The following is a 15,149-nucleotide window of genomic DNA, read 5'->3' on the forward strand; positions in this document are numbered from 1 at the left end:
TGTTCTTAAATAAAAGCACCACTAAATCAAACTGCTGCTTGAAATGCTAATGCAATATTCTGCTGTACAAAACATTTAACTATGTGCATTCATTTTACAAGACAAGAGATCAAGTAGAATTATGACCTTCAGTAGCTTAAATCAAGAGCTGGATGAGACACTTGGGAGAGAAAACTAAGAAGCAAGGCATGTTAAGTAGTGTTCATGCTGCAAAAACACCAAAAAGCCAAAGAACTCCCCAAAACCACAGAATCCATTAGTTGGAATCACAATTTTTCTGTTTATTTACCTTCTTATTAAGCCAGTGCCACAGCTTGTCAGTGGCAGGGGGAGACGGAAGAAAAAGGAAAAAAAAAAAAAAAAAAAGACAAGAACACAGTGGAAAATTATTGAAAAATGCAGTAATAGAAAAGGGGGAAAAAAGCAATGAGAGGCAGGCAAAGTCATCGACAATGAAAATGAAATTGTTCCAGACACAAAAGGTAAATTGCAATAGGAAGAAAAGATCACAACTTCTAATGCAAGAGTCTAGATTTTACTATTAACATGCACTATCTGAAACAAAGAGGGATAGAACAAATAACAATTCATATTTAATGGTATTAACAGAGCCATCAGCATAATCTGGGCAATTCCAGTTTAATTATACTAAGAGCTAACATTTCAAATTTCAGAGCAGGACCTGTAAACGTACTCTGAGAAGCGCACTTTAGTGAAACATGAAGACTTAACATGAGATTCTTGTTTATTTCATTAGTGCTCCCATTCAGGCACTTTCCTGTGTATTTCAAAACACTCTTATTATGTCAACTACAATTAGACAAATTTGGCTGGCTTTTTTAGTACCACATTTATTACAACATTCACATTCAATGACAATATCAAATACGTAATTAAATCTGGTCGTGCAGAAGGCTCTTTGCACTTCTCAATAGTCAATTTCTTCTTTCATACTACAGTTATTTTTCTTTACTAATTCTTACCCATATTGCTCAAGTATACTCATTTTAGGAACTAGTTTATGTAGGGCTATACTGTTAATTCTAGCTATTAGTAATCAGCAGCAAAATCAAAACTGTGAAAAGCTTTAATATCGTTAATCATCTGTGTTAGAGGTTAAGATCAAGCAAGCGAAATTTGTTTCTCCCTGAAAACAGGATCATTGAATGCTCAATAAATCTAGTGCTTTCACCGGCTGCCAGAGACTACATTACCTCCCAATGAAAACAAAATGTAGGAACATTTCAAATTAAAAAAAAAAAACTCAGAAAGTTAATTAAGTTATATCAGAAGCAAGAAGCAGATTTACAAAGAAACATGAACATCAGGAAACATGAGAATAAAATGTTACAAAGCACCCACTTTTATTAGCTTTTACTACTCATGGAAAGAATCAGCCATGGAAAGCAATGACAAAGCTTCAAAAGCTTTAAATTGACACTGCAGAGTTTGTTTCTATTTTACCTCTTCACCTATGGAATAATTTATCAATGAAAAAAGGTGAAGTTTTTTACCAATTAAATAATCTACTTTTGCCTTTAACTTTACTTCTGCATATTAAAAGCCACTATACATTAGGTTCATTTGGGGGAAAATGTAGATCTCATAGCCACATATATCTTGACTTTGAAAGTCCAATGCAACAAAAGCTAGAGCTCTGTTGTTAGCCTGAGATTTTAGCAAAATATGAATGGAAATCTTAGGTATTTTTCTAGAATTTCAGCCTCCTCAAATCAGATGATAAGTACAGTTAACTACGAAACAATATTATACGTCAAAAATATTTTTTTATTAATGTTTAACATCTGGGAGGCTCTACCTGCCTGCTATCTTACCAATACTGGTGTTTAAGTAGTTCTAGAAATGTAATCAATTTACATTTAAAAATGGACTACAGCTTAATTATAATCTTCAAGTCATCCAAAATTAGTAAGGCTACAGCCACTTTTCCAGTATTCTGTTGGAAAGCTGCTTATGTTAAGTTCTTACATGCTTATGGGAGTATTTCCTAAACTAATGCAAGAACTGGTAGAGATTGTGCCTGTTTTCTGTGCTTGGTTTAACTATGTGCTAAATTTGGTACCAGAAGAAACAAACCTTGACTTTACCCAAAGTCTAAACAATCTATTCCAGTCCTCCATACAAAAAATTCCAGTACACTATACCTAGAAAAACATATAATAATTACAAGATTCACTGAAGTCTACCAGAAAGCATGCATACAAAATACTAGCTACATCCTAATTAATAAAATGTCTAGTGCTTGCACTTGAGCAACTGCCTATGCTGCTGAACTCCCCCACAAACCCTAGTCAAAATAAAGCTACTGTCACCATATGAAAAGTCTTCTTTAAAAAAAAAAAAAAAAAAAAAAAAAGGAATAAATATTAGTGAAGCTAATTATTTGTTCCTGACTGTTGTAAGAACATGCATGATGCCACGTCTATTAAGTTTTAAGATGAGTGATGGATGACGAAAGAAACCTCTCTACTCTTTCCCCAGGAAGCCTCTCATACCTGAACTGCTCTGTCTGCTGGCTCCATGGCACTAATGCCCCACTAGGGAGTGAAGAACACCCTATTTCCATAGTCTGTATTTAAAGCAGGCCTGCACATACAGGCAGGCACAGCTTGACCCACTGTCTATACAGAAAATTAAAAGGAATGCCCTACTGTCTTTCTTCTTGATCAGAACTTCTCTTCAGTTCAAATTTTTCTGCATTTCCAAGATAACCATAGGTTGGTAAGTAGTGGGAAAGAAGAGCATTCTTTCCTTCCTGCTTTTATTTAAGAAACATAACCAGCAAAACTCAAAGCTTGGCATGCATGAACAGTACTCTCCCATTTCTCATAATGGATTATTTTCCAGACCATCTACACTAGCTTCCTAAGCTTCGAGGAAGACATGCTACTCTAAGAGGTCTTCTTCATTCTCACTACCTTTTACTCAAAACTGGAGCTATTTCTTAATCAGGCATACCACTTTTGAAAGACCAAGTAGTACCACCAAATATGTGTGTGACACAGATCTTGTCAATGCCTTGTTGTACTTCGCTAAAAGCCTCAATACCTTCTGATACTGAGATTTGACCTCCAGTTAACTCAGTATACAAAGACCAAAACCAAAAGCAGATTCAGCTCAGGGAAAAAAAAAAAAAAAAGAAAAGAAAAAAAATCCGATTGCAAAGGAAATAATCTTTCAATCTTGGTTTCTCTCACATACAAGCACAAAATGTAAGCTGTAACAATTTACTCCATGGATTTCTACTTTGTGTTTGTATATTTGTACAGCTTCTTTAACAGTGCCTACTGAAGCCAAAACGTTTGGTAATCCAACTTCAATACAGCTCATCCTAAAAAACTTCCTAAAAAAATAAATAAATAAATAAATAAATAAACCCCTTCCTACAGCTTCCTAAAAAAACTTGCAAGGATGTTACTTTCTTTCCTCTCCTTTCCCTGTCCCTGCAAAAATCACAACTGACAATATCCCGTGGCATTGCTTCTCAAATTCTCACAAGGTAAGATTCATCCACCATCACCACAGAATAAGCATATCCAACAGAACTTCGAAGATATGAAAGCATTAGTGTGCTAAGCATTGGAAGACCATATATAATTCCAGCCACCCATGATAAAGCCAGGTGAACTGTAATTAGAATAGGCACAAGCAATTAAAATTATGCAGACTATCAAATGTCTTTATAATGGCTAGGAGAGCTTGAATTGCTTTAATACACATAGCACAGACTCAGAAGGCATACGACTGTCATCTAAAAAATGAGGAGGGAGTATATGGAGAAATGAGTTGTGCCAACACTGTTCTGCTTAGACAGGAACAACATGAATATAAACTGACCTTAAATACATTTAAGCTGAAGAGTGTGAAGTTCTGTTGCACATTACGACAAAAGCCCTACCTTCTTTAAGGAGAAAAGACTTAGTGGTATTAGGAAAGATACGGCATTGCTTAGTTATGCAATACAAGGACACTAAACAACTAATGAAATACATACAATATTGTGTCTAGAAAGTCTTATTACTTACAAAACATTTTCATGAAAAGCTTTGTATAATGTAAGCCTTTATCTCCACGTTAATACCTTTGGAAACCCCCTTTTAGCTTGTTCATAGCCATATTCTGAAAGGCTTTTCCTTTTTCAAATTCTTCAATGAACACAGTGAGATCATTACTTATTTCCTACAGCCAATTTAACGCTTTTGTTGACCTTTTGACATCCATTTACCCATTAGACTTGGGCTTAAACTCTTCCTTTTCTTGTAGGAATTCAAAGCTATAATCTGCTGATGGATCTGCCAAGATACAGATGCTCTGACAAATGTACTTCCAGGGTTCAGCTCTTCAGTTATAGAAACTCTGAGGTAGCAGCTTTTTCTAAAGCAGAGAACACTTCAACACACAATTACACAAATCACATTCTTGCACACTGACATAGCTATTACAAAGAAAATAATCTATCAGGTCAAGGCAAAGCTCACAATCCTAAATGGAGAAGCCTTCTTAAATTTCATGGAGCCTTCCAGCTCTGCAATTTGCAGTGCAAATGTGGGTGCACTTTGAGTGGGGGAGAGGGGAGGGGAGCACACAAGCTTTATTCTATGGTACTTTCCAAATACCTTATGCAACATATTTCTTCTTTTTACAGAGGAAAGCCTTCCTTCTGTATCAACATGCCACTGTGTTCAACAACTATAATTCTACACAGTATAAACAAGTGTTGGATCTAGCTCAGGCCCTAATTACAGAATAAAATGGCTTGTTTTTTAAATTATGTTTTCACAACAGAAGTAGGAACATCTCATCACCCAGATTAAAGCTCATCAAACTTAACTTCAGTATCTTTGTAATCAGGTAAGATGCCTGAACCACAAGAAGTTTGCCTTACTCAGATATGAAGTCTCCTAAAGCTAGCTCAGCCTTTAAAAAGTGAATTCTGTCAAGCTTTGCATGTAGTCATTTAACAAATTTTAAATGTGTACTATAAGAGTGAATAGTGACAGAAGAGACATGGTTTAAAAAACACCATAAAACAGATACAGTTTCACATGAGAGACATGTCCATTAGTGACAGACATTTATTTTTAGAATTAAAATACCTCAGCATAGAGTGAACAGAGAATAAAAAAAAAAAAAAAAAATAATTCAAGTTGCTTAAGGAAGGAAGTGGAAATACCTTACTGTCAAGCTTTAACATGACTCTTCCGAGCCCTCTGATAGGCTGTGGAGCAAGAGCTTCCTGACGTTCCTTCACAAAATTTTCAACAAGTTGCCACCAACTTTTGCAATGGTTTGCCATGAAGTTCAAAACTCCAAAATGAACCACGAGCTTTTTAAGTGCCCAAACTGTAACCACAAGAAGGAAATTAAGTATTAGAGATTTCAGAGGAGCCCCATCACAAGACTAATAAAAAGAAAAAAGGATTCTTAAGTTTTAGTTCCCATTAGGAACCACTTTCAAAATTTTCAAGTGGTTTTAGTACTACTCTCTTCACTCATTTTACAACCATGCTTGTCCGTATGGAATCTGGATGGCAGCAAAAGAAAGGTGCCTGCACACTACCTATTACACAGTTAGCAGATTTGAGCAAGGCCTGGGATAAGCAGGTACCATGCCATGATTGCAGTATAGTGATTTATTGCATCTTCACACATACAACATCCCAGACGACTACACATAAAATACCACATCCAGAACTTAATGGTTTATTATAAATATAATAAAATTTTCAGCCTCAATTCTTACATTCTAGGCCTTCTATACTGTTAAAGCTGTATCTTTCCTTTAAGAACTGACAACAGATCATGTGTCATTTCACAGTAGTGTTCATTTAAACCTTCAACTACTGAAACACAACTACTGATTAATTTTGCTTTTAAACATCAAAAATATTATTTTGAGATCAGCCTGTTATCTTGCCTTGACGATGATCACACAAAGCTTCAGAAAAAATCCACATTGATCCTCAAAACCAGACAACCAAGAAATATTTACAACTGCTCCCGCAAAAGAAAAATTTTGCTACCAGAAAGAGCTTTTCTCCAACACTTCTAACAAATCCACTCAAAAATAGTTTCTCAACAACACTAGAAATGTCTAGCCTTTTATTTACAGAAATATCCAGCTCATGTCTGCTTAGTTGTCATGAAATAAAGCCCAGAGACTTTTGCGTAAGGCTTGTGATTCCAATTTTGTGATGGCACTGTGCTTGCTTACTTACCGAGTACATGTGCAAAACTTGTGAATCATCACAATCAGGAACATAAAAGCAGAAAAGCGTGATACATATGAAACTTCCCTTGGAAGCTAACAGACCTTTAACAGTCATGAAATATTTGCCATATTCTTTTTTTATTCAACAAAATGTTACACCTCTCAAATTATCCACCTTCTCATCACTGAGAAGAAAATAGTAATCTTCCAAAGCTACTGGCACATTTAACATCAGAACACAGGAGTTAATTCACATGATAAACAAAGATTTGTATTACAGCTGATTTCACCGAAGTATTGATGCAAACATATCAGTCACAAAAAAATTACAAGATACATAAAGGATCACAATTATTTTACACAGCAGTAACAGATGAGAAAGTCTCACAACCCAGTCCTGCCATTAACTGATACACAAATCTTTCAACAAAATTATGCCACATCCCCAAATACTGAAAACTATGGTTCTAAAGAAAAACAAAGTGAAATTACTAGCAGAAGAATCATATAATTCTCCAAATTTCTCCCCATTTTTTCTTAAACCAGAATTTAGTAACAGTGCATTTATTAAAGTTGCACACGAGCCTATTATCTGCAAGCCACTTGTGCAATATTTCACCTTCTTGTTCATAGAGAGCTCATGCAACAATTTGCAAACGCTTGGTTTACTTACCCTCTGGCACCACCATGTGGCAAATATGGGATTTATTCTTTTGAAGAAATAACTATATTATAATAATCTTTCTACTAAAGATCATGTTGTAAACGTACAAAATAGAAGAAAATAGTAACGTGTGACAGCACGTTGCAGGTTACAGGTCGAAGTTTTATATGATGAAATGCAACTCATGGTAAATACACAAACTGCTGCTCACCAAAACAGGGCAAGCTTGCATTTTACAAGGTGAACAACATTCCTTAAATGGCATTCTAACCTTCTGCTATTTAAAAGAGTTTAAATAATATCTTCTAAAATAACTGAGTGTACACTCACTGCAAAGGTGACATCAGGAGGCACACCAATCAATCACACAGCCATAATTATGTTAGGTTAAAAAGGGGAAGAGTGAAAAACCTAAAGGAGGACTGTTATTACGAAGTTGTGAGCAAAAGAGGAAGGCTGCATTAAGACATTTCAAACATCTCCAGGAAGCAGAAAATTACATGAAGACAAACACAGAATGAACAGTATGATGCAACAGAACAAGCAAAGTAGTAAATGAAAGCTCTTAAAAACAGACAGTACCAGGATTCCCAACCTCACATCACTGAACAAAATACCACAAAAGTTCCACAGCCTAGTTTATTGCTTAACTTTTGAATTCAAAAGTCATTGTTTCACCATTTCATTTTATGATATAATTATGGTATACTTTTTCCACCCTCTACATAAAGCAATTTTGAAAGAGCTTCTAATTCTACCAAAGTAAAAATGCATTCAAGGAAAATTGTTAATGGTACCAAGATATTTCTAATAATCTAAATTCTACTTCATGTAAGTCCTGTCTACAGACATAAGGAATTCTGATGAAATTAACACTTTTTTATTTAAGGTTTTAGGGAGTTACTTTATTTACATTCTAGAAGCATTATCCTTAATGTCTCAGAAGTGCTTAAAGTTACTAGTGTCCTTAAAACCTGAATAGCTGCAAGGAAACTTGCTTTATAAGCTTTCCTATTTTCCGCTACTACGTATTTTTAATGCCACCTCTCTTTTAACAATCCAGCTTATCATCGTTTCATTCACCTTCTGACACTTAACGTGCTCCCTCTTCTAAATCTGTATTCATCATTATACTGCCTTTTAATACTATTTTTGTGATGATCTAGCTATATTCAGTTATATGTCAAGAAAAAGCACTTAATGGTCCAGTGTCACTGCTAAGGCAACAAGTCATGAATATTCTTATAATCAATTTCTATATTGGTTTAACTTTATTGTTTGGGTAGCTATTTTAGACCTAATGAATGGCACAGCAGTATTCATCCATTTCAGTTACAGATGTGCACTTTCATTTATATTCCTCCGGCTCAAGCTTAAAACCGTTGTCTGCCTAACTGCAAAACTATTGCACCCATTTTTTTCTCCCATCCAAGTAGGTGTTTCCAAACAGTGGCAGGTCACTTCTTGACTCTTCTCTTCAATAAATTAAGTCACATAAGCTCTGCTTCTAGAAAGACTAAAAAGTATTTTCTAATCCATTTATCATTTTATGATTTATTTATGAGCTACATCCAACCTGCCATCACCATTTCCCATGATGCTCAGACAGCAAAACCCGGCAGTTACTTCTGCAGCAACTACACTGGAATGAAACAAAGCTCAAACCCCTCTCTCCTCTTGCTATTTACATGCCTAACCATCATATTACCCTTTAGCTGCTGCTACAGTATGACAGCCAAACATGCGGTTGTTCCTTTCACCAATGCCTCTTAACAGTTCACAGCCTCTCAAACCTGTAAGCATGGCCCCACAGAAATTATTTCCATATGCACAACTAAACAATAATGTCTTTGTGTATTGGGTGTAAATCACAAGGTTTTGGTAGCAGGGTGGCCACTGAAGAGGCCTCTATGGGGAAAGACCAGGGGCTATCTTGTGCCAGATACAACTATTCCAGATGGCTTTACAATGGACCCACCACAGGCCAAAGCTGAGTCCACCAGGCACTGGTGTGAAAATACTGTGAAAATACTGTGAAAATACATTTAAGAAAGGGCAGAAAACAGTAGAGCAGGAAAAGAAGACAGAACACAGAGAGAACAAGTGAGTAGAGAACAAAAGGAACAGAAGGAAAAAAAAAAGCCCAAGGGAGTAGAAATGCTCCATGGTGGATCAGGTACACCCTTTGGAGGAACTGTGTCCTACGGAGGACCCACGCTGGAGCAGGTACACCTCTCAAAGGGACTGTGGCTTAGGGATGAGGAGGCACCCGAGCTGGTACCTCCTCAAAGGAGATGCAGTCATGAATAAGTCTACACCAGAAGACAGGAAAAGACTGGCTGGGTCTGCAGGTACTTGGCTGCTAGCTGGTGACAGCCCTTGGTAAAAGGGAAAAATATCTACATTTAATGTTAAATACATTTAAAATGCTGAAAATTAGCATTTTAACTGAAGCTTAGAGAAAATCCAAGCAAATTAGGAAACTCATTTTGTTTACAGGAGTGGGAAAGGAGGAAATGCCTTCAGATTCTTATTAGCTCATGCATATTTCCAGAGTTCCCATCTTCTCTATTCATCCTCCAAAACAGTATTGGAAAAAGTGGCATTCAGTTTTAAAATAACCTCTTTAGATAGCTAGCATAACTATTACAGTCTTGCTTGATATATAAAAGAACAGATGCATGTAGATGTGAAGCAAATAAGCTAATTAACCTCAGGGCTAGAATTACAATCAAATTTACCTTGTGACTTGTCCACAGAGCCTAGCAACCCATTTTAAATGAAAATTAAAAGTTAGCATGAGCTGTACTTCACTACTAAGTAACAGCCAAAATATTCTCTGTCCATAGGTGCAAAGCCATGAAAGACACGATGTTAAGTGCAAGAAAACCAAAGCACTCTAAGCCAAATTACTCTTACAATGTATGTCACTAAATTATTCCAGGTAATCACAACAGTCAACACACAAAGCAATTTTACAGAGTTGTCCTCCACATGGTAGCAGACAGTGCACATCCATCTACCTGCTTGAAGCTATAATTCATTTTAACAAAAAGTTGTGGAAAAGTTTTAAATTAAAACTCATAAGCTTACAAGCCTTTCCTTCTACCTTATTTAACACAAAGCCTAAGGCTATCCAAAGTCATCATTAAACATATGTTTCTAATAACTGACTTATTACCTGCAAAAGGCACCGGCAAAAGCTGCACAATCCAGAAATTTAGCCAGATCTGGACAATGACAATGGCCCACACAAGTGTTACAAAGTAAATATCACTAGTTTTCTTTTTTCTAAGAAAAGATCCAATCTCAGCTCTTTGTCTGCTCCCAGAAGAGGATGAAGAGGAGGAGGCAGATGATGAAGCTTGTGGAGGCTGATCACCTTCTGTCGTGCCTAAAACGAACAAATGCAAACAAAGAAGTGGAAATGATCACATTAATGTTCACCACAGGACAGAATACGCTCCCTAGTGGCAAATCAACCTCTTCTTTTTTGATTGGGCTTTGGAGTTTCTTTTGGCAATTTATTTAAGAGGTAGAGACAACCTGGTCACCAATCTCAATTTTGAAAAGCTAGCATTGGGCTGTGTAAGTTCTCCCATATCATTCAACACCATACAAAGCAATGCTGGTAGGAGTAGAAAAGATGCTACAGCCTCTAAGAGGTCTCCTGTCACTGCAAGTAAATTACAAGCCAAATATTTTTATCAAAGATACATAAAACCCTGACAAAACACTACTAAATGAAATCTAAAGCCTTTAAAGAAATCCTTGATTTCTCTTCAAATACTAAAAAAGAAATCTTAGATTTGCTCAAAGTTCATTTAAACATAAACATACAGCATACATTGATAAATTTCTTACTATGCTTTTCAGTTTCCTGAACACTCACATTACAAACATAACACACCGTGATTATATTTTAGTAACAAGAGGAAGCATAAATTAGTGGGTAACAAATCTCATTCAGTTAGTAAACATGAAATCCAATTCAAGAATGTGAACTGATGTTTTAAAGTCATTTATAAATAAATAGTAAATAGTCATTTCAGGCAAAAACATTATGTCCAAATTGAAGTTCTTGTATGATAACATAGCAGTTCATTTATTTAATTTTTTAGTTGGTAAATCCATCTAGTACGGGAGACACCAAATCCATTTTCAGTTGCTTTATGCAGAATCTCTTCCTAAGAACACTAGTGTTAATGTTACTGAGGCCACATGCTGGTGGCAAAACGCACACACTTCCCACACACCATTACTTGAGAAAAATTTGCAGCCACGGTGGAAGAACGCACACACAAGAAAATCTGAAAAGTTGTCAGGTTGCTGAAAGAATATGCTGAAGAATAAAAGGCAATTTGTCATGTTGGTACATGCTGCAGCAATAAAAACAATCCTTTTTCTGGACTTGTGTCACATCAACACCAACCACCTTCCTCCCACAAAGGAAAACTGCAGTAAAAACTGTATTACAATATACTACATGCGTATCACTCATGTTCCACATGTGCAATTTTAGCCACCATGTGTCACTAAAGCCATTCCTACTCTAAAGCAAGACAGCTAGAATGTACAGAAAGACAAGACAGATTTGTCATACGTGTACAATCGTGGTAAGTGACAAAGTCTGTAGCTTCAGACACTGGATGAACTCTCTTCTGTTGTAGAAGTCTGCACTGGTGTTCTACAAGTAAGTGGAACTGTTTTTAGAGCTTATAAACTCTTCCCCCACCACACTAATACAATAATGCAGATCTATCGATTCACTCAATTGATAGACACTGGGATGACAACAGAAACATCAGTTTGTTGCTGGTAAGATATCTGGTGGAACTTCAGAATACTCCTAAAGGAATTCGAGCATGCATTCTGAATGAAGATCTCTGCAAGCAGCTAAACACAACAGAAGCTTCAGGTGGAATGCTTCTTGGCAAATCAGTTCAAAGTGATGAAATGCCAGCCTTACCATACAAACTAAATTTTGAAGAAAAAGATATGAATTATTTTTTCATAAGGGGAGAGGAAGTTATCTGTAAACAGAAGTTTTCCTAAAGGATAAAGTGGTTTTGTCATAATAGAGGTTCTATCATTCCCCTATACTGCTCAATCTATTTTTAAACAAACTGGAAGAGTACTAATAGAAACAAATGGATCCAGCTTACAGTGTGCTAAAGGAACACAAATTTGAAAGCAGTATATAGTGACTTCAGGTTGTGTAAAACCCCATGTAGTGTGCTTTATGATATTTTTAGAGATAAAATATAAAAAAACCTGTCTTTCAAATAATGAAAGTATGTCAGTCTTTCCCAAACTGCTAACACAATAACTTGTAAAGAATTCTAGCAAAATCAGTATGTATCGTACTTATTCAAACATCATAACAACAAAAAAAGATTATTTTCCAGGCCATCTTAAGATACCTTTTTTTCTTTATATAGTATGCTCTCTATCAAGTCAACTTCTTGCTGGCATAGTATTCTGAATTATTTTCCTCCTCTTTTTTAATTAAAAGGAGAAGGAACAACAGCATAAACAGGGAAGCAAGTGTTTGCATCCCTGTGGAGAAGGTATCAGAATAAAATCTTCAGAGTTAGATGAAAAAGTGATTTTATCATCAGTAACTAAAAAGTCCTTCAGAACACCAGGATCAAAGTACACCCTTCACAAATAACCACATCTTTCTCTAATTTCAAGATTAAAAGCTGGGGTTTTTTTAAGAAAGAAAAAAAAACATCCAAAATTCACTGCAAAGGAAAACCAAGAGCTATAGTTTCTTAACCCGGCAGGTAAAATCTTTTCTGTACAAGAATAATGTTTCATTACCATTCACACCATTCCAAACCAAAGATGAACAAAAGGATACTTTACACATATCACAGACCAGAATGCTAATTCCTAACAGATTGTTGGAAAATCATTTGAACTATTGGTTGGAGTAAGCAGGAAACTCCATATTTGTTCTTTTCCTGCTGTGAAAGAAAACAACAGAATTTGCAAGACAAAAAAGCCATCTAGTTGACTGTCTCAAGAAAATAAGTCAAAATCACATTCATGACAAAAGACACCGTTGTAAAACCACTGCAGTTTTCTTTTGGCCAGTAAAAGTTAGAACATGAAAACAGGGGGAAAAAAAATGTTTGAAGAGCAAAAAATCAATTGACAAGTTAAAGAAGAAAAAAAAAGGAGGGCAACAAACAAGAACACAACCACTAACAGCACATTTGTGGAAGAGTGCTGCTTGACCGGATGTTCAAAAATCCAGCTAAAATAATAATCTCATTTCCAAAATTAGAGACAGTGATGTAAGAGAACTGTCACCATGACGCTCCGTTCTCACATTTCAGGACGTGCATCCATAGGGTTTTATATTTGCTTTGATGATACTGATGATGTTAAAATGTCGCAACAAAGATAAGAAAAGAATAAGTTGTCTAAAGCTTCTTTTTTTATATTTAAAAATTAACTTTTTTAAGTTCACATTCTGTCAAGTTTAATGACCAACACACCCAGTCAGTTGTCAGCACCTACAATAAATGCTCGGAGCGATGCAGAGATATCCCAGCTGCTCCAGCTAATGAGCCAGCTTCATTTGGAGCTCGGCTCAGATGCCTCTATACAAACGCCCGTAGCATGGGAAACAAACAAGAGGAATTAGAGATGTGTGCACGACTACGGGAGTATGATATAGTAGGCATCACAGAAACATGGTGGGATGGCTTCTACGACTGGAGTGTTGGAATGGAAGGTTACAGGCTCTTTAGAAAAGACAGGCCTGGCAGGCGGGGAGGGGGAGTTGCTATTTATGTTAGGGGATAGGCTGGAGAGTATGGAACTCTGTCTGGGGACGGATGAGCACTCAACAGAGAGTTTGTGGGTCAAGGCTAAAGACAGAGCAGCGATGGGGGACATTACTGTGGGGATCTCTTACAGACCACCTGATCAAGAGGAATCTGTGGATGAAGTGCTCTATAGGCAGATAGGAACAGCCTCACGCTCACAGGCCCTTGTTCTCATGGGAGACTTCAACCACCCTGATATCTGTTGGAGTGAAGGTACAGCCCGGCACAAGCAATCCAGGAGGTTCCTCGATTGTGTGGAACACAACTTCCTTCTGCAAGTAATAGAGGAGCCGACAAGGAGAGGTGTCATGCTTGACCTCGTGCCCAACAACAGGGAAGGGCTGGCTGGAAATGTGACGCTCCAGGGCAGCCTTGGTTGCAGTGACCACCAGATGGTCGAATTCGAGATCCTTGGGACAGTGAGAAGAGCGTGCAGCAAGCTCACTGCCCTGGACTTCAAGAGAGCAGACTTTGGCCTCTTCAGGAGCCTGCTTAGTAAGGTTCCATGGGATACAGCCCTAGAGGGCAGGGGGGCCCAAGACTCTTGGTTGTTATTCAAGGATCACCTGCTCCAAGCTCAGGAGTGTTGCATCCCAACTAGAAGGAAGTGCAGCAAGAGGGCCAGGAGACCTCCTTGGATGGATAAGGAGCTGCTCAGGAAAATTCAAAGCAAAAAAGAGGCTTATAAAAGGTGGAAGCAAGGACAGGCGGCCTGGGAAGAATACAGGGATGTTGTCCGGGAAGCTAGGGACTAGGTGAGGAAGGCTAAGGCCCAGTTAGAATTGAACTTGGCTAGAGATGTTAAGGATAATAGGAAGGGATTCTATAGGTACGTAGCGAGTAAAAGACAGACTAGGGACAACGTAGGCCCCCTCCGGAAGATATCGGGAGAACTGGCTACCCTGGATTTGGAGAAGGCTGAGGTTCTTAATGATTTCTTTGCCTCAGTCTTCACTGGCAAAGGCTCTGACCACACCACCCAAGTCCTGGAAGGCAGATGCAGGGACTGTGAGAATGAAGACCTTGAGCCCACTGTAGGAGAGGACCTGGTTCAAGACCATCTTAAAAACCTAAACGTACACAAGTCCATGGGACCTGATGAAACCCATCCGTGGGTCCTGAAGGAGCTGGCGAATGAAGCTGCTAAGCCACTGGCCATCATATTTGAAAAATCATGGCAGTCAGGTGAAGTTCCCAATGACTGGGAAAAGGGAAATATAACCCCCACTTTCAAGAAGGGGAAAATGGATGACCCGGGGAATTACAGACCAGTCAGTCTCACCTCTGTGCCTGGCAAAATCTTGGAACAGATTCTCCTGGAAGGCATGCTAAGGCACATGAAAAACAAGGAGGTGGTTGGTGACAGCCAGCATGGCTTCACTAAGGGGAAATCCTGCCTGACCAATTTGGT

The 15,149-nt window shown here is 37.5% G+C and overlaps 1 protein-coding gene across 1 annotated transcript in view; it reads right to left on the reverse strand.

Annotated features, from left to right (window-relative positions):
• TMEM245 (transmembrane protein 245) overlaps positions 1-15,149 on the reverse strand; it is a gene marked incomplete at its 5' end in the record, with an annotated part of 79,909 nt that overhangs the window by 46,181 nt on the left and 18,579 nt on the right. Inside the window, 3 exons of the mRNA XM_080611507.1 lie at positions 290-313; positions 5,195-5,364; positions 10,078-10,290. Coding sequence (XP_080467633.1) covers positions 290-313; positions 5,195-5,364; positions 10,078-10,290 — 407 coding nt within the window. The remainder of the gene's footprint in view (positions 1-289; positions 314-5,194; positions 5,365-10,077; positions 10,291-15,149) is intronic.

Source organism: Psittacula echo (genome assembly GCF_963264785.1).
Source record: "Psittacula echo genome assembly, chromosome: 2".
NCBI lineage: Eukaryota > Metazoa > Chordata > Aves > Psittaciformes > Psittacidae > Psittacula > Psittacula echo.